The 18668-nt window shown below is 37.3% G+C and overlaps 2 protein-coding genes and 1 pseudogene across 5 annotated transcripts; 1 reads left to right on the top strand and 2 right to left on the bottom strand.

Annotated features, from left to right (window-relative positions):
- The first annotated feature begins 554 nt into the window (after positions 1-554).
- LOC145589396 (scarecrow-like protein 21 pseudogene) lies at positions 555-4305 on the top strand (annotated as a pseudogene). Of its 3 annotated transcripts, XR_014101669.1 has the most exons (3): positions 573-684; positions 1066-1175; positions 2365-4305. The product of XR_014101669.1 is annotated as a scarecrow-like protein 21 pseudogene, transcript variant X2 (transcript). The 3 variants fall into 3 exon arrangements; XR_014101668.1 differs by lacking the exon at positions 1066-1175 and having other exon boundaries at positions 555-684; XR_014101670.1 differs by lacking the exons at positions 573-684; positions 1066-1175 and adding an exon at positions 1648-2155.
- Positions 4306-4625: 320 nt separating this feature from the next.
- On the bottom strand, positions 4626-13923 carry LOC145589395 (WRKY transcription factor SUSIBA2-like). Its single transcript, XM_081645940.1, has 5 exons — positions 13719-13923; positions 11758-12270; positions 11510-11672; positions 11248-11403; positions 4626-5810 (listed from the first exon to the last, which is right to left on the bottom strand). Exons 2-5 carry the CDS (start codon positions 12143-12145, stop codon positions 5069-5071), a joined length of 1449 nt encoding a protein of 482 aa, XP_081502066.1. The 5' UTR covers positions 12146-12270; positions 13719-13923; the 3' UTR covers positions 4626-5068.
- Positions 13924-16633: 2710 nt separating this feature from the next.
- LOC145588523 (uncharacterized) lies at positions 16634-17698 on the bottom strand. The gene has a single exon (XM_081645169.1). It carries the CDS (start codon positions 17696-17698, stop codon positions 16634-16636), a length of 1065 nt encoding a protein of 354 aa, XP_081501295.1.
- Positions 17699-18668: the final 970 nt, after the last annotated feature.

The following is an 18668-nucleotide window of genomic DNA, read 5'->3' as shown; positions in this document are numbered from 1 at the left end:
TGTGTACAGCCCTAATAATAACAATAACAATAACAAGCTAAGTGTTCCTAATCAAATGGAACTTATTATGAATTATGAGTACTAAATTATACTCATATTCCAAGTACTATACACATTACACACAAGACTATAATGTTTAATTTAGGTTATTTTCGATAAGTGTTTATTCGGGTAAAGTAATTAGACCCTAAATCAATTAGATCATTTTGAGTATTTGTTAATTTTGGGCCGGGTCATTTCGGGTATAGTTCGGGTCACTTTGGGTTTCGGGTCAGGTCACTTCGGGTTGGGTCAACTTTGAATCGGGTCAATTTGGGTATCAGGTCAACTTCAGGTTGGGTTAATTCGGGTATTGGGTCAAGTTCCGGTCAACTCCATTTCGGGTTGGGTATGGGTTGGGTTGGGTCAGTTTTGTGTCCAGGTCAATTTCAGATTTATGTTTTCGGGTCAATTTCGGATCACGGATCGGGTCTAATTTTTATACAAGGTGAATAGGGGCATTTAAGTAGTTATGTGAGAAACCAAGGGTATTATGGTTAGAAGGTAATATTATAATCCACACAGGTGCCATTCTTACTCATAGCACTCTGCAATTGCTGTCCCTCATCACCTCTCTCTTTTCCTCTGCTTCTCTCTCTTTCTCTCTCTCTTAAAACAACATATTCTTCTCTTCAACTAAACAAGGTATGTCTAAGAAACATCTGATTATACAAATTTATGCTAAAAATGATGTATTCTTCAAAATTCTGGGTTTCTTTTCTATTATTTTCTTACTTCCTTTGAGCTGATGTTTCATGCTTTGCAATATTTTGATTGATAAAATAGTATTTATTTTTTTGTTGTGTATAGCATACTGTTAAAAGTACAAAAATTTAAGTCCTGGTTTCAATGTTATCACACTCATCTTACTGTACTTGAATTATTTTTATGTTAATATACGAGATTGATCAATCTCACACACACCAAAAATAAAACCCGGTAAAAGGGTTGCTGTTAGATCTTGGGTTTATGTTTATGTTTTTTGTTCATATACTAAACTTTCTGCTTGAACATTTGTTTTTGAAGCTTACAACATCATGACATAATCATCACCACCTTAGATCCTGATTCCTGGAATGTCAGTTTTTCTGCAGTATCAATGGTTGCGAAATTCTATATACATTGACAAGAATTTGGTAATTTTTGTTTCTAGAACCCAGATTATTAAAGGGTATATAAAGAAGCTAAAATGAAGTAGACATGTTAATTTTGATATTCTGATTCCTTCATAATTTATGTAGAATTTCCACTTTGTACAAGAAATGGTTGATTTTGTAGGTTCTTTAATTGGTGGATTCTCTTAGCCCCTTTAAAGATAAAGTTCAATGAAAAAAATTAAAAACCAGGAAAAAAAAAATTCCTTTGGTTCAAGTATTTTTAAGGCCATTTTTGACAACATACAACAATACTAAAGCCTTATTCCTAAAAGAATAGGTCAGCTTCTAGGTCAATTTTAAGTGTAACGAAAGTTTAGTCCGATTATTCTCTTGCTCGAGTGGACAAAGCGATCACTTTCGATCATCGTAAGAATTGGACAAGGGGAGAAGTTGGAAAGATTTTAGATGAGATATAACCTGGCATCTTATAAGCAAATGGTTGGTAATAGCTAAATTTAGGTGCCATTTTTTTCTAATTTTTTATTTGGATTTCTCAAGAATTTTTGTTCTAGAATGGAGAATCCGAATTGTGCGTGTAAGATTGGTTGTTTAGTCATAGTAATACATGTTGTCTATCAACTTGACTTAAATGGAAAGAGAATACAGGACAAGGACATTTGAGGTTTAAGTCAAATTGACAGGTTTGTGAATAATGTTGGTCTATAGACTTTGTAATTGTATACTTTTGATTATAATTGTTACTTTTTGATACTTTGCTTTCTAGTCTTCCTTTGATTGAGTACCTCTTCTAGACATAACTTACTTGCAAGTTACTGTTTTTTTCTAATTACCCCGTATCTATCAAATATCGGTATGATGCTTCTAAGTAGTTAGAGTGTTGGACACATGGAACCTGATTCCTCTTGTCCCAGATCAAATTCTTCTGTCCGACAAATGGAACATTAACAATATGAAAGACCACAGTTTGGTATTGGGTAGGTGGGCGAGAGGGGGTGGAGGTAAGGGGTTGTCTGTTCGAATTGACTAATTGGTGTTCTGATTTGGACATGTTCTCCACTTCATGGTTTTGCATTAATTTCTTTGTGTTCTATATGCTATCTTAATGATGTATGACCTTTCATATGTAATGATAGATTTCCTTAGGCTGATGTACAATTTTTTCCACTCTGGATGGATCATTAAAAATGTGTATTTCTGTTCTCTGCAGGTTTCGATTACTTTCACAAAGATTCATGAGTTTGAGTAGCTCGAAAGCGAGAGGGACATTGGCGGATCAACCTGTTGACATCCAGCAGGATGAGCGCTTGAGTTTCTGAAATAAAATTTGTTGGCGAGAAATTTTGGTAAACTTTGTTTTTCTCACGAGGACGACCTGTACATTTTCTGGCAGTACTAAGCTCATCAATGTCGAACAGTTTGTATTATCAGCCTAAGAGAGAAGTTGATTCACATTTCATGCTTCAGTGTCAGCCTTTGAATCCTCCACTCTATTCTAACCTCAACACTGAAAGTTATGCAACCTCAAAAACTTCCCCAGGTCAGTACAACACTTTGGAATCATCCTCTGGAATTGGCAGCTATATGATGCTTAGCTCCACGTCAACTCTTACCTTTGCATCCAGTGGAAGCCCTGGATCACTACTCGATTCCAGTTCATACCCGCCAGATCAACACTTCTCTCCTGATTACGCCAATAACTCACCTGTGAGTAACTCATGTATTACGGATGATTGCAGTGACTTGAAGTGGAAGCTGAGGGAGTTGGAAAACGTGATGCTGGGACCTGATACCACTGATATTACAGATGGTTATAGCAACATGATCAAGAGCGGGTCCCATGTAACCCCACTAGAGATGGACAGCTGGGGTAAAGTGATTGAGATGCTCGCTTGCAAAGATGTGAAACAGGTTCTTGTTGCCTGTGCAAGAGCAGTTGTCGAGAATGATCAGTTGGTTGCCCAATGGCTGATGGATGAGCTGAGACAGATGGTATCAGTCTCTGGTAGTCCGATTCAAAGATTAGGAGCATACATGTTGGAAGGGCTGGTGGCGAGGCAGGCCTCCTCAGGTAGCTCCATTTACAAAGCATTGAAGAGCAAAGAGCCTGCGAGTGCAGATCTTTTATCTTACTTGCATATACTTTTTGAGGTCTGTCCATACATCAAGTTTGGCTACATGTCCGCAAATGGTGCCATTGCTGAAGCTATGAAAAATGAAAGGAGAGTCCATATCATCGATTTCCAAATAGGTCAAGGGACGCAGTGGGTGACTCTTCTGCAAGCATTTGCAGCCCGGCCTGGAGGAGCCCCCCATATCCGGGTAACTGGAATTGATGACTCATATTCAGCATATGCTCGTGGAGGGGGGTTGAATATAGTTGGCCAGAGGCTTTCAAGGTTAGCTCAGGCATTCAAGGTTCCGTTTGAGTTCCATGCTGTTGATATCTCAGGTTGTCGGGTTCAGTTGAAAGATCTTGGAATTCGGCGTGGTGAGGCTTTGGCAGTGAATTTTGCTTTCATGCTGCATCATATGCCTGACGAAAGTGTAAGCACTGAGAATCACAGGGATCGGTTACTTAGGCTGGTTAAAGGCTTGAACCCAAAAGTGGTGACACTTGTGGAGCAAGAATGTAACACAAATACAGCTGCTTTCTTGCCACGTTTTCTTGAGACATTGGACTATTATATGGCAATGTTCGAGTCCATGGATGTGACTCTGCCAAGGGTTCATAAAGATCGAATTAATGTTGAGCAACACTGTTTAGCTAGGGATGTGGTTAATTTGATAGCTTGTGAGGGAGCCGAGAGGGTGGAGCGCCATGAACTACTTGGAAAGTGGAGATCGCGCTTCACAATGGCAGGGTTTAAGCCTTACCCTTTGAGCGTTTTGGTAAATAGCACAATAAAGACACTGCTGAGGAATTATTGTGATAGATATAGGTTAGAAGAAAGGGATGGAGCTCTTTATCTTGGGTGGATGAATAGGGATTTGGTTGCTTCTTGTGCTTGGCAATGTAGTTAGTCGCCTATTGATTTCTTTGCATAGTATCTGAAGCCGAGAAATCACGTTGTAACTTGTACTCTTATGCATTTTCTTAATTAGTTTCTACTGCTTATTGAAGTTGCAGGTTTGCAACAGCAGCCCTTAAGCTCCCCTTTGTTTCGAGGAGGCAACTCCCCTTTATGTTATTTTGCTTGAATGAAAGAGCAAGGGAAAAAAAAAAAAATCTTTTCCATCTCAACGTTTCAGCCTCAAATTCAGCACTCCAATCTAATAGAGTGAACTCTGAAGTCCCATCCTAATTACGCGAAATCATTGCTTATTCCATTACGAGGGGTGATAAGTACATCTCGGACTGAGGATTTCTTGAGTGTACTTTGGTCATTTTAGGGAAACTTCAAAGGATATTTCAAAAACCAATGGAAAGATGGAAGTATTGTTGAAAAATTTGAGGATTGGACATTAGAGTAACCGAAAAATAATACTCGTATCACATCAAATGTTTACCACGTTCAATCCAAGCTTATAAAAAACAACTCAAAAATTATTGAATTGGTCCTTAATCTGGAAATCCAAAGCAATGGTCATTCCCATAATCAAACTATAGAGAACTTACAGATTCATCCATTTGGTACATATCCACAGGAAATACACTAAATACAATCAAATAGCACTTCCAACTTCCAACTATGAGACATTTTTGAAGGGAAATCTATGATATTTTTATTCTCAATAATTAAATTAGACTCCTCAGGCTATGGCTGCCCCCCTTTGTCTAATTAGATTTATTTACAATGTTTAAAACACCTCCAGAATACTCCCTCCACTTGCAGCGTTTTCTATGTCAATGAATGCCATTGTCTACAACAATCCTCTATCAGCTATGACTTCAATCAGCAACAACAACGTATTCAGCAGTTGACAGCTTCTGCATTAGGCCTTTGTAGTCCGTTTGACTTAGCTTCAGCACGAGAGCTTTCAACTATTGCATCAGGTCTTTTTGCCTCAGTTGATGCAATTTCTGGCTTCTTATCAATGATTGTATCAGGTTTTGTGGCCTCAGTTGATACAACTTCCATATTAACTATTGTATCCGGTTTTTTTGCCTCAGTTGATACAACTTCTGGTTTCATATTAGCGATTGTATCAGGTTTTGTTGCCTCAGATGATACAGCTTCTGGCTTCGTATCAACGTGAATTGAAGCAACTTTCTCTTGTTTGACCATCTGATCTTTACTATCAGTCTGATCAACTTCCTCCTTAGCAATTTGAGACTTATGTTCAGATCTCTCAGCTTTTTGATTGGCTTCTTGGTCAGTGGATCCAGTAATAGCATCTTCAGTCCTCACCACAATTGCTAAATTGTTTTCTTTTTCATTGGTAATAGGACCAACAGAATCACCTTTTTCGGGTTTACCTGTTATTACAGCATCTTGAACTGCATCCCCTTCTTCTGACTTGGATTTACTCATTCCATTAGACTCTGTGTCACCCACAGAAGCTCCAGCAGTCTGGGGAAGAATAGTCCTTATAGGAGGCATACTATGATCATGTTCACCCTCGTACGTGGTGATCACTACTTTAGGGTCATGCGAGGCCCTTTCAACGTGCTTCTTAACTGGGCAACCCGTAGTCGAGCACCGATAGTAACTCCTAAATAATAACAGTCCAGAAAAATGTAAAAGAGATTAAATCCAAAACACTACAAATACTCCGTATGAAAGAGGTGGTGAGGATGAAAAAGAAAAGGCACATTAATTACATGAGAATCCCCAAGTTGACCCTTGTCAATTAAATAGTAGCTAAAGAGCAATACTAAAATTAAATGTGTTGCAACCAAAAGCAGGACAAGAAATTACTAGAATGAAAATTCGGCAAAAATTTGACGATGATTCATAATAAATTTTGCCAATCCCACTTATGGGATTAAGGCTTTGATTGATTGATTGATTCATAACTAAACTAAATTATACTTCCTCCGTTTTCTTTTACTTGCAACACACCTTTTAGGCACGCAGTTTTAGGAGATGATTAGTGAGGGTAAACGAGCGATTTTATCAATATAATTTTTACACGAAGATTAGAATAGGGTTAAGTATCATTTGTAAAAATTATAATGAATAATTTATCTGTTTACATTACATAAACCCGACCTCAAAACACGTGCCACAAGGCTGTGTTGCAAGTAAAAAGAAACGGAGGAAGTATGAAATTATAACCCATTTCCAAGTATTATGATTAAAGCTGGGCGTGGGCCGGGTCAGCACGCGGGCGGCCCGGGCACGGCACGAGGATGGCCCGGCACGGCACGGCCCGCCGGCAGGCCCGGCCCGGCACGATGGCACGCCCCTCGTGCCTCGTGCGGGCTGCGGTTAAAAAAAACCAAAAAACAGCCCGGCACGGCACGAGCCCGGCCAATAGCCCGCAGGCACGGCCCGCAGGCACGGCCCGCAGGCACGGCCCGCAGGCACGGCCCGCAGGCACGGCCCGCGGGCTAACGGCTATAAGGCTGGTTGTGTTTTCCCTCCAACGGCCATAAACGGCCATAAACGGCCATAAACGGCTATAAACGGCTATATTTTCACCTATAAATACCACCCTAAACTTCCAATTCTTTCCACAACTCAACTTCTCATCTCATTCTCTTACTCTCTTATTCTCATAATCTCATTATTCTCATATATTATAATTTATAAATTATAATCTCTTAATATTTCTTAATCTCTTATTCTCTTATAAATTTTACATTTTTAATATTATTAGTCTACTACCAAAAAAAAAAAAAAATACTTTGTTATATTTACATTCGGGAAATTATAATTTCGGGAAATTATAAATTCGAGAAATTATAAATTTGGGAAAGCGTTGAAGCGTCGTTGTAAGATCTAACTCAACTTTATTTTAATTTGTTATTGTTATTGTTATTATTATTGTTGTTATTATTATTATTATTATTATTATTATTATTATTATTATTATTATTATTATTATTATTATTATTATTGTATACTTGGAACTACTTAATTACATAAAAACTAATTTCTATTTTAATTGTGGGTTATTTGGATTGTTGAAATCTGTCTAAGGCGGGATTTGGGCTCTGGACAACGTCGATCCTAACCATAACCTACCTGGGATCTCATTGATTTAGATAATCTACTATTATTATAATTATTTTTGAAAATTTATTAACTTACTAATTAAGTAATAATTAAGAAAAAAAACTTACTTATACTTGTTAATTGTTATAATTTGTTACTTTGTTAGTGTTATAAACTTATAATTGTTAATTTGTTATAATTGTTAATATTGTTGTTAATTATTATTTATTAGTTAATAATCTTAATTAATCATGGCATCAAACCCGAACCAATCCTCCTCTAAAAAAGCCAAATCTAAACGACCATTGGAAGGCTCTTCTATGCCCCCCCCTACAATGCAAATCCCTACTATGCAAATCCCTACAATGGCCACCACCCACCCCGGGTTTTCTACCGGTTTTCCCACCGGATTAGATCAACAAGGGACATTCCAACCATGGCAAAGCACCCAATCTCCACCTTATTATGCCTCCGCACATGATATGCCTTTTGAATTTAACTATCAAACAACTCAAGCAAGCAACACACAACCTGCCGGCTCTAGTGACCCATCCGTCCAAAATACTATTCCCCCATCTGATAACCCATTCATTGAATGGTACACCGAAGAAGAAATGACCCTTTTGAAAAACCGAAAGAGTAAATGTTGGCAATATTTCTTGTTAAGTAGAGATGGTGAAAAAGCCAAGTGTAAAACTTGTGGTAATATTTATTCGGCTCCAGCCAAAGGCGGTACGGGGCACCTAAACCGACACAGTGAAAAATGTGGTGCCCCAAGTACTGACCCAACTCAACCAAAAATTTCTCAATTCCATCCTTATGGCTTCACTTACAATTATGAGAGAGATAGGGATGAACTTGGGAGAATGATAGTCCAAGCCGAACAACCTTTTCTTTTTGCTGAAAGTGATCCGTTTAACAATTACATTAAACGAGCACTACAACCCCAACACAAAAAAATCTCCCGAAAAACCGTTAAAACAGCTGCCATGAAAACTTACTTAGAATACAAAATGAAATTAATTGAAGAACTTAAAACTCTTACTTCAAGAGTTTCTATAACTTCTGATGCATGGGATGGTGGTTATGGTTTACATTATTTGTGTGTTACTTGTCATTGGGTTGATAGTGAATGGTTATTGCAAAAACGTATTATTTATTTCAAATTGCTTGAATACCCCCATACGGCCTTTAATATTTCTAATTGTATTATGAGTGCTCTTGATGAATATTGTCTTAGGGACAAAATCATGTCCATGACGTTTGATAATGCAACATCCATGACAGCTAGTGCTAATCTAATTAAACCAAACTTGCATAATGTCATAATGGATGGAGATGCATTACATATTAGATGCATTTGTCATGTTTTAAACTTGTGTGTTAAGGATGGACAAGAAGCAATTGGTCCATACTATTCCAAAATTCGAAATGCTGTTTTGTCTATTATGTCTTCTAGCAGTAGGTATCAGGAATGGAGGCGATATCTTAAGCAAAATAAGATAAAGCCTATTAGAATTAAAACGGATTGTCCAACTAGGTGGAACTCCACCTATGACATGTTGAGTCAGGCACTTTCGTATAGAGTTCCATTTTCATTGTTTTACAATAATAAGTATCCACAATTCATGATAGCAGACTCCGATTGGGATAATTGTGAAAAATATATGCAATTTTTACAATTATTATATAGTATGATAGAAGAACAAGTTTGAAGCCCGAAACACTAGAAATGTGTGTTTGCTTGAAGGATTGGATGGATGCCCAAGAACGCATCCAAGATCGTACTTTTACGGCCAACGACAACATCGATGGTTCCGATCGTTCTGGTTCAACTAGCTCCTCCGCATTAGCTAGTGAACATGAAGCCGAAGATGAAGACGAAGAAGATAATGAAGACCTTGATTGAAGATTACCAACAACTCGAGAATTAATATTAATTAGCGAAAATTCTAGTATTTCCTATGTACTCTATTAATTAGTGAAAATGTTAGTATATCCTATGTTGGCTATGTACTCTATTAACATTAGCCGTATAATAAAATAACAAAATAAGTTATTCATCAATTATTGTTAGTTGTACACTTGTACTTCATATTATCTTTTACTTAATAAATTTTTATGAATGAATTTTTTCAACTTTTAATTTTATGGAATATGTTATATTGTTATTTAATTTTTGTCTAATACTTATATAGTTATATGAATAATATGATATATAGTAAATTATGAATGAACAATAAATATTAATATAATTTAAACAATATTTAATATAACTTAACTCCATAAAAAATTTAATAATTATTATATTCAAATATTAAATTGTATAATTATTCAATTCAATTTTTTCTTTCATAAAAAAAATTCAAGTTTTTTTAAAGTTTTTTTTAATTTTTTTTTTTAAAAAAAAAAAAGAAAAAAGGGTAAGCCGTGGCCCGTGGGCCGGCACGGCCCGCCTCCACCGTGGGCCGGCACGGTGGCCGGCACGACGGGCGGCCCGGCACGGCACGACCGGCACGGTGGGCCGTGCCGTGCCGTGGACAGGGATGCTTGAAGGCAGGCCCGGCACGGCACGGCCCGCCTCCACCGTGGGCCGTGCCAGGCCCGGCACGACACTGTACCAGGCCCGCCTAGGCACGGCCCACGGCAGGCCCGGCACGGCACGTGCCCAGCACTAATTATGATAATAAAAAAAAATAATCATGGCTATATTTGACAAAGAATACAATAATTTACAGATTTGATATTTTGAAAGGACCATAAGTGAGAAGTTTCTCATCTTTTGCCTATGGATTGCAGCAGACTAAAATCAACTGTTGTGAGTTAATTGGTCAAATAATTGAATCCAGATACAAGAAATCTACCAGATGAACTCTTTGCCATTGTATGGGTGGATTTAAAACTAAGAGCCTCCTTGCAATTGTACAAATATGGCTGTACACATCAAACTTACCCCATCGAAATTAGAGCCTAGTAGGAGGCAATAGGTAATTCTCTATACTCTATTTATACTATATACTACCACAAGGGCTAAGCAGAGGACAGTGTCACAAAATTTACAGTGGAAGAAACCATAGTGACATAAGCAGATAGTAGAGCATTATTTACAAGAACATGTATTGCAAACAAAGAAAAAAAAGAGGGGGGGGGGGGGGGGGGGGGGGGGGGGCATGTAGACAAGAAAAAAGGGTCAGATCAATAATTTGGGAAACAATAAAAAAGGGATCTAGATTTCCAAATCAGCCCATGATGTTCCTAATTGCAACAGGATTCTTCACAGCTAAGACTAAATGAGGAGCATCAAAAAAACCGAGTAAGCTAGTTAGCTTATCAAAGTTGGATTCTTTCTATTTAAGATTAAACTGTTCGTTTTATAAATATAAAGTAAATATGATGCCTAATATATTTTAATGAGATATCTTGCCAGTTTTCCTAAGATCTTCAGGACAGCAAACTTAAAAGTTACTACTTAGAACGCCAAGTATTGAAAAATAGTCCTAATATTTCCCTTCTCAGTATCTTCACGACTCTTTTAAGAACAAAAGCATAGTAAAAGACGAGAAAATATTAAAGCCCTATGTAATAAGGCAGTGAAAACACTAGGACCTACATGGTTGTGTTATTGTACAGTCAAATGCAGTAGAGCTCATAACACTATAGTACAAGATCATTCAATCAATCAATCAATCAAAGCCTTAATCCCATAAGTGGGGTCGGCTATAGTACAAGATCATTGATCAGAAAAAAATGCATATCATTTAATTATTTTCATTTCACGATCTTACTGCAATTAAGCATAAGAAAAAACAGATAAGCAGATCAATTTCATTTTAAACTGACTGGACTATATATCAACGTAATAAAAAAGATGCAGGAACTCTAATTTAGGTGACAATTGTGGGTATTATCAGTTCTTGATTTCTCATGTTTGTGTCTATCCTCTAAGACTTACAGGGATAATGTAACTGTAAAGAGTATATAGTGTATACCTTGGATTAGGGTTTCCCTTGACCATTTTCTGTCCATACTTCCGCCACCTGAACCCATCATTGACGATATCAACCTCACTAACTGTATGAACAACAATCCTTGATTCATGGCTTGGTTTCTCTGCTGAGTTATCAACACCATCAATGCCTCTCTTCCTGTTTTGGTTCATGATTTTCATAGCATAAATTGCAGATGAGTAAGAACTAACACAATATGACCAACAAAAGCAAGCATACGGATGAACCAGATGTTCCAACATACCGTCTCTTCAGGGTAAAGTTTTCACTATGATCATCCCTTGATTGACTTGATGGTGTGAGAGGTACAGGTGTAGCATCATCAGCCACCTTAACTATAGCATGCTCACATAAATCCACTTTCTGAAAATGACCAGTTGCACGGGCTTGCACATCTGATGGTTTATCTTCAGATTGGAGAATATGAAGAGGTAATTAAAAAAAGTTCACCAATTCTTAAGCTTAAGAAATCAAAGATTATATCCTCTTTACCTTCAACAGCAGCTGGTGGACAATCTGGTATCTGTACTTTAACGGACAGAAGAGAGGGAACAGGAACTTGGGGATCAGAATGAGGTTTAGCATGTTCATGCTCTCCCAGGTAATTAATATCTGTGATCCGCCCATCCTGGGATCGCTCCACTTGTTTCTTCACCTGGCAGTTTGGATGTGAACATTTGTAATAGCTTCTTATATATTCATTTCCTTTGACATTTTTCTGCCCATATTTTCTCCAATTATATCCATCTTCAGATGGTTTTTCAGGGACAATAGCTTCCCGATCAGTACTGGAAGCATTTATTGTAGAATCAGGGCTCAATCTCTGCTCCAATTTATCTTTAGGAGATACAAGCACAACGTTTTCCTCTTGTGTAACCATTGGAAGAATTTTAAAGAAGCAAGTTTGGCAAGTTGATCTTAAGGCATTCCAAACCAAGGATTTATGCTGTTTGTCAACAAACTAAATTGACCACTGAGATGGTTATCTTCTTGGACACTTACAAGCTGCACCAATTTACAATCATATTTCAGATTATAGTCTCAAAAACTCAAGAATCCTATACCAATATTATTCAGAAATTCAAAAATAATACATTTCTCAAAAAAGCTACTATATCAGAAATTGTGAATGTGGTGTGACAACACAAAGTATGTTGGAAACCAAGACTCAAATGATGAAAATTTTCCGATTTAGCTGGCACACAATTGAAGTTGTTATCTACCCGGCAAAAGCTAGTGTTTCTAACATCCCAGCGAAGTCTAGAGAAGTGCAAGCATCCTAAACTACATTTTGCTGAAATTTAGCCAGGCAATTTTGCAATCTTCCCCTAAGAAAAAGGTTATGTACTAAAGCAATTGATTATTTCACACAACCCTTGTTTCAATCCTTATTGTGAAAAATCGAGTACACCTCTATTTATTATAGTACCGACTTCCGAGCATGTAATTCATTACAGCCAAAACCCTGAACCACCTCGAAACAACCTTTTATAAAATCACAAGCCCCAAACATCTTGAAATCGCACTTAGAGCATCTCCAATGGCAAGCTACAATACTTTGTAGCTAGCCTTTTCACATTAATTTTTAAGCTACAACACTTTTTAGCAACAAAGTGTTCCAATGGTAAGCTACAACATTTTTTAGTTTGTAAAAAATAAATTATAAAAAATAAATAAATAATTATACACATGTTACAATATTAGTGGAATATATTTGTCTATTGTACAATCAAGCATGTAGCTTGTTTAGGCTACAATTGCTAGCATGTTGCTCAATTTTTTGTTCTCCAATGATAAGCATGTAGCTTAAAATTTTATTTATATTGCAAGCAAGTCCTTACAATTAAACCATTGGAGATGCTCTTAGTAACCCTTGTTGCTAATGTTGTATCCATTCAAAGCATCACATCTAAACTCCAAAGTCAAACAAAGAATACGCTCAGTTTTGAGCAAGTTCCTCTTCAAAAAATCACAAAAGTCACCTACCCAAAGATTTATTTCTTTTCTCAAGTAAAATCCCAGTTCATCCCATACATAGAATCAAAACCTACCATTCATCAAATCCTAATTCGCCCAATTAAGGCATAAGTAATGAACATTTTTTTCAACAATTGGGGAAAAGGGGCAAATTCTAACAAAGTCTCACACTTCATAAGCTGAATCATACAAAATTAAAATATAATTTTAACATTCATCAAAATAATAACAATCACTCCAATCTATAACTTGCCTTCCAAAATACATTAAACAATTAGCACCAAAAATTAATAGGGATTCCCAATTATTACAAAGAATTCATTTTTATTTATAAATATGAAAACCCTTTTCTCACATAAACCAATTTCATTGAAAAAAACAACAAAAAAATTACTAAATTAAGAAATAATATAATTTAAATTAGCACAAATTCCAAAAGCATTAAACCCAAAACAATTAGTAAAATTAAAACTTACCCAACAACAAGAAGAATAAGCTGATGAAGAATTAATAAAAGAATTACGATTTATATGAGAAAAAATCGAAGAAAAATTCTGGGTTTTTTGGGAAAAAAAGAAGAAGAAGAAGAGGGGGTCAAAGTTGAGGCAAAACCCTCGAGAGAAGTGTGATGATCAGAGGAGAGAGAAAATTGGTTTTTTCTACAATCAGGTGGATTCCATTTTTTTTAATTTTATTTTTTTTATGGGGATCGGAGACAGATGTCAGGTTTGTTTGCCGTTTGATTATGAGTTGTCAAGTCAAAGGAGAAATCTGAACCGTTGGATTTGATTAGAGGAGAGAGAAAAATGAAAAATGCCCCCCATTTTTTTAGCTTTGCTTTTGAGTGTGTCAGCAACTGACGGCTGACCTGACCTTAGTGGTTGTTAGTGCATAACTCTTAACTTTTAACCTTTTTTTACCAAAAAAAAATTAACCAAATTTTTTTATAAATACAATAGAGGAATTTTTAAAGAAAAGTGGATACATTCTCTAATTATCACTATATATTCGATTATTCCCCTCTTACAAACAAGGTTATGTGACTTTTGTTCCTATTATCATAAATAAAGGTTTCACCCTAACAAAATTACAACTTTTATTAATCTCAACTTTTGTTCCTGGTCGTGTTGTGTCAGCGGCGGCTCAGCGGAAGCGGGACAAATATGGGACGCGTTGCAGGGCTATTGATTATGGTTTTCTTCCTTTCTCATTTTCTTTGTTGGAGAAATTAGAGAAAGATGGTATTGCGTTGCTGAAGTAGGTTCAGGCGTTCACTAAGCCTCGGGATATTGGTGCTCGTGCAGCTGTTCACATGTTCAGCAGGATCGGGTTCGCTATAGCTAGAGGGGTGGAAGCTCAGATTGTATCTCGGCTCCCCACCAATTTCTAGTAAATTGAGACTTTGTAGGTTTTTTTTGATATTTTTATAATAATAATAATATTAATAATAATAAATAAATAAATATATAATATGAGACAAATGACAAAGGAAATTGTTTAAACTACTTCTGCTTTGCCCTGTACTTTTGAGCTGCTCTACTTTGTTTTACTCAGCTGAAATCTACTCTACTCAGTTTGTTCAGAAGCTCAAAAGAAAAGGGCCAAAGTTTCCTGTGAAATGTCTTACTATATAAAGGTATTGCCCCGTAACCTCAATGTAGTTAGTTAATCAATATATATACTACATTCGATTTTTTTTAGTTGCAACTTTGGGATATTATTTGAGAAATATAAAATATTTCAAAGTTCCAACTAAAAAAAATCGAAGGTAGTACATGCATATGACTTCATTAAAAAAGTAATTAGACAATAGAACTCTAATATTTTAAAGAAAAAAAAATATAAATTATGTCAAAATATGACATAAAATTTAGAAATAGGAATCTTAAATTTTTATGTTGGTAATTTTTTTTTATTGAGTTCCATGCACTTGCATAATCTTTTAAGTTCTATATAAAAAAAAAATAGTGTTGTTTTATATTGTCCTTAACCGTATGTCTTCTAGTTGCTTATTCTTTGTCATCTATCTATCAATACTAATACTATATACTAAACGTGAAATTAGAAATAACACATGTCATATACTGGTTAAAAAGTGATAAATATCGAAAATTACCGGGACTTAACCTAGTTCGACTCTAATCATAAGTCCCAAGTCCGAATCCACCACAACCTGTAGTGAAGACAAACGGCAATGGTAACCGGCAACAACAGCTGGCAGTGGTCAACGACTCAACGTGGATGAGTTGAATGGTCACAAATCACAATCACTAAGTTACAAAGCCACGATTGAAACCAACAATGTTTGCCAAAACAATTTGCTTAGTCAACTACTTTCAATGCTTCTCATTTCTGACCTCGCTCTTTGCTTAAATAGCCCAACAGTAACACTAATCTTGTACTCCGTAACAAAGTCCACATTATGTGGCCAAGTCTAGTTTTGTTACCATGCTGCCAAACTGGACCCTAATTTCGTAATTAAAAAACTTAGGGGGGTTTTATTATTAAAAATAAAAAAACTTAGGGGGCTTTTATTAAAGAAATAAAACAAAAAAAATCTTTAGGTTTTTCATTCGTCTCACCAATTTCCTTCTCTGTCTTTGTTTCAGTTCTATTCATTTTAGTTCAGTTTAGTTCAATAAATCAGAACAAAGAATTAGCAGAATATTGAACAAGTATTAAGATATTTCGGGATATTATTTGATATGGTAGAATATTATCTTTTATAATTTTGTTAATTTCCTAATATCCTAGGTTATTTTTTATTCTAGGGTTAGAAGGATATAACTCTATATATTTTCATTGTGATTAATGAGAAGGCAAGCCATACAATTATCTTTTCCTCTCTAATTTGTATTGGTATCAACAGCAGGTTGATTTTTTATTTTTATTTTTTCATAATTTATCATGGCCGAGGACGATAAAACACCACCACCACCACCTAAAATTGAACCCAATGGTCTACGTATTCGGCAGCTTCGGTCGTTGCTCGCTAAATGTGAGCAGACCAAGTCAATGCCGGTTTCCATCTACTACGGGAAATTACAAGCTATATGGCATGAGCTGGACCACCATGAGCCTTTAATTTCTTGTGCGTGTTGCTCTTCATGTACAGCAGGTCGGCTTCACGAACAACGGAGAGAACAATCTCGTCTTCATGATTTTTTAATGGGACTGTATTCTGGTTTTTATTCTTTTCTCCGCACTAATATATATCACCATCGTCCGATTCTGAATTGCATTATTACATGGGCGCGTCTCACTTACATTTTGGTTCCATTAATTCGATGATAGATGATAGTATTAGTCGTGCTGGTGCGGTTGGGACGTGGGCCTCAGTGCCGGTCAATGATCTATCTGAATTCATCTACACCTGCCTTGATGGGGATGTCTACTGCTTTGGAAATGCCGGGTCTGTTCCAAAGGTCAAGGCCGAACCTAAGGAATGTGACTCGCCCTCAACTGTTGTGGCATTAGCACGCACACCTCTGCCTTGAGCTGTTGCCTTGTCACGCTGCCCAGGCACCCAGCCAGCAGGGTACCCGTGTACCTCGTAGCATCGTCTCGGGTCATGGCCCTTTTTGTTGCAGTGAGGGCAGGGAGTTTTGAACCAGCAATTTGAGAAGTCGTGCCCCGGCTTCTTGCAATGAGTGCAGACTCGATCAGTGGAACCTCGCCCACCACCAGAATTGGCCCGAACAGCGAATCCGACAGCCTCTGTAGATTTTGGCTCGGATTCCTGTCGAGCAGTTCGAACACGCTCGTCTTGTACCACGAGTTGATATGCCCTATCGAGGCTTGGCAATGGATCCTGCGATAAAATATTAGTACGAAGGGAAGAGTAAAAATCAGAGTATAAACCCATCAAGAAGTCATGAAGCCGAGATTGTTCCCTCCTCTGTTCGTGAAGCCTCCCTGCTGTACAAGATGCACAACACGCACAAGAAATCAATGGTTCATGGTGGTCAAGTTCTTGCCATATTGAATGTAATTTGCCGTAGTATACAGAAACTGGCATGGATTTGGTCTGCTCACACTTGGCGAGCGAAGATCGGAGTTGCTGTATGCGTGGTCCATTGGTCTGTGCGAATCTCTTCTTGAGGTGATCCCAAAAGGGCTTTACCTCTCTGAATTTCGAAAGAGAAGCCTTCACTTCTGGATCTATGGTGTTCGAAAGCCATGAAATTAACATGGCGTTAATCGCAGTCCAATCGGACTTTGTACAGGGAGATTGGGGTTCATTAATTGTGCCGTCCAAGAACTCAAACTTCCGGCGTGCTTCCAAGGCCGTCTGAATGTCAGCCGCCCATTCATCATAATTGTCACCTTTGAGACGTGTGGGTGTGATGTAGTCCCCGGGCCGATCTTGCGGTCCGAGATAGTATGGGGAATTAGGTTCAATCTTAGAAGGTGGTGGTGGTGGCGGTGGTGGCGTTGGAATAACGTCACCGGACATGATTAATCAATTTTATTAATTTTGGAAAAAAAATCAACCTGCTCTTGATACCATGATAAATTAGAGTAAATTGGAAAATAATTAGAGTAGAATAGCTTGTCTTCTCATTAATGATAATCGGGAATATATAGAGTTACAAAGATATCGGGAAAATAACTAAAATAGAGAAGATAAATATATGGAAATATTCTATCAAATCTCCTAATATACGATAATATCTCAATATTCTTCGTGTCGATACCAATGGTGTGGCAACACATGGCTCTTGGAAGTCGCTTGGCCCTTTGCCTTCCAAACTGGTGGATTGTAGTGCATATACGCCAGTCATTCCGGACCCTACCAACAATCGCATTCTAGTTCACTTGAATGACAACCAGCTCTCCTCGTCTTACCTCTATGCCTTTTATCCTCCCACTCAAGGTAGTACTCGTGCTGCTACATGGAAATGTCTAGACTCCAAATTGGAACAGAGTTCTGGATGCTGTACTTGTTGATGGTGTCCTCTATCTTCATGTCCGTAAACTTCCTAATCTTGTTCGTGCATAAGAGGTTGCCACAGGAAAGTGGTGTGACGTGCAGTGGTCCACTCGGGTTATTGATGAAGATTTCTCTGTAGATGATTATACCTACGGGTTTGATAAGCTGTTTTGTCTAGATGACACCAACAAAATCTTATGCTTGGCCGATTACTCGCTTATTGTTCCAGATGGTGATCGATGTGATTGTAGCTTACCTACCAACACCACTCTTCTCTTCCTCAAGTTTAAAGCGGAGCGTTGTGGTTCAACCATAACCCTCACTCCCCTTTATACCCGCTCATATGAAATTTCATCCACTTACCAAGTGCTTGACTTCGTCCCGCTTTAGTACTATTGTTTCTTTTCATAATTCTCTTTGGCTTGTTGACCTTGTGCTGTTGCATTTTTATGTTCATTGTTGCTAAAAGGTCAATAATTTAATTTGAAGATTT

Source organism: Chenopodium album, chromosome 17 (genome assembly GCF_948465745.1).
Source record: "Chenopodium album chromosome 17, dcCheAlbu1.1, whole genome shotgun sequence".
Taxonomy (NCBI): domain Eukaryota; kingdom Viridiplantae; phylum Streptophyta; class Magnoliopsida; order Caryophyllales; family Amaranthaceae; genus Chenopodium; species Chenopodium album.
The sequence above is the reverse complement of the archived record's forward strand: the minus strand, read 5'-3'. Positions and strand labels throughout refer to the sequence as shown.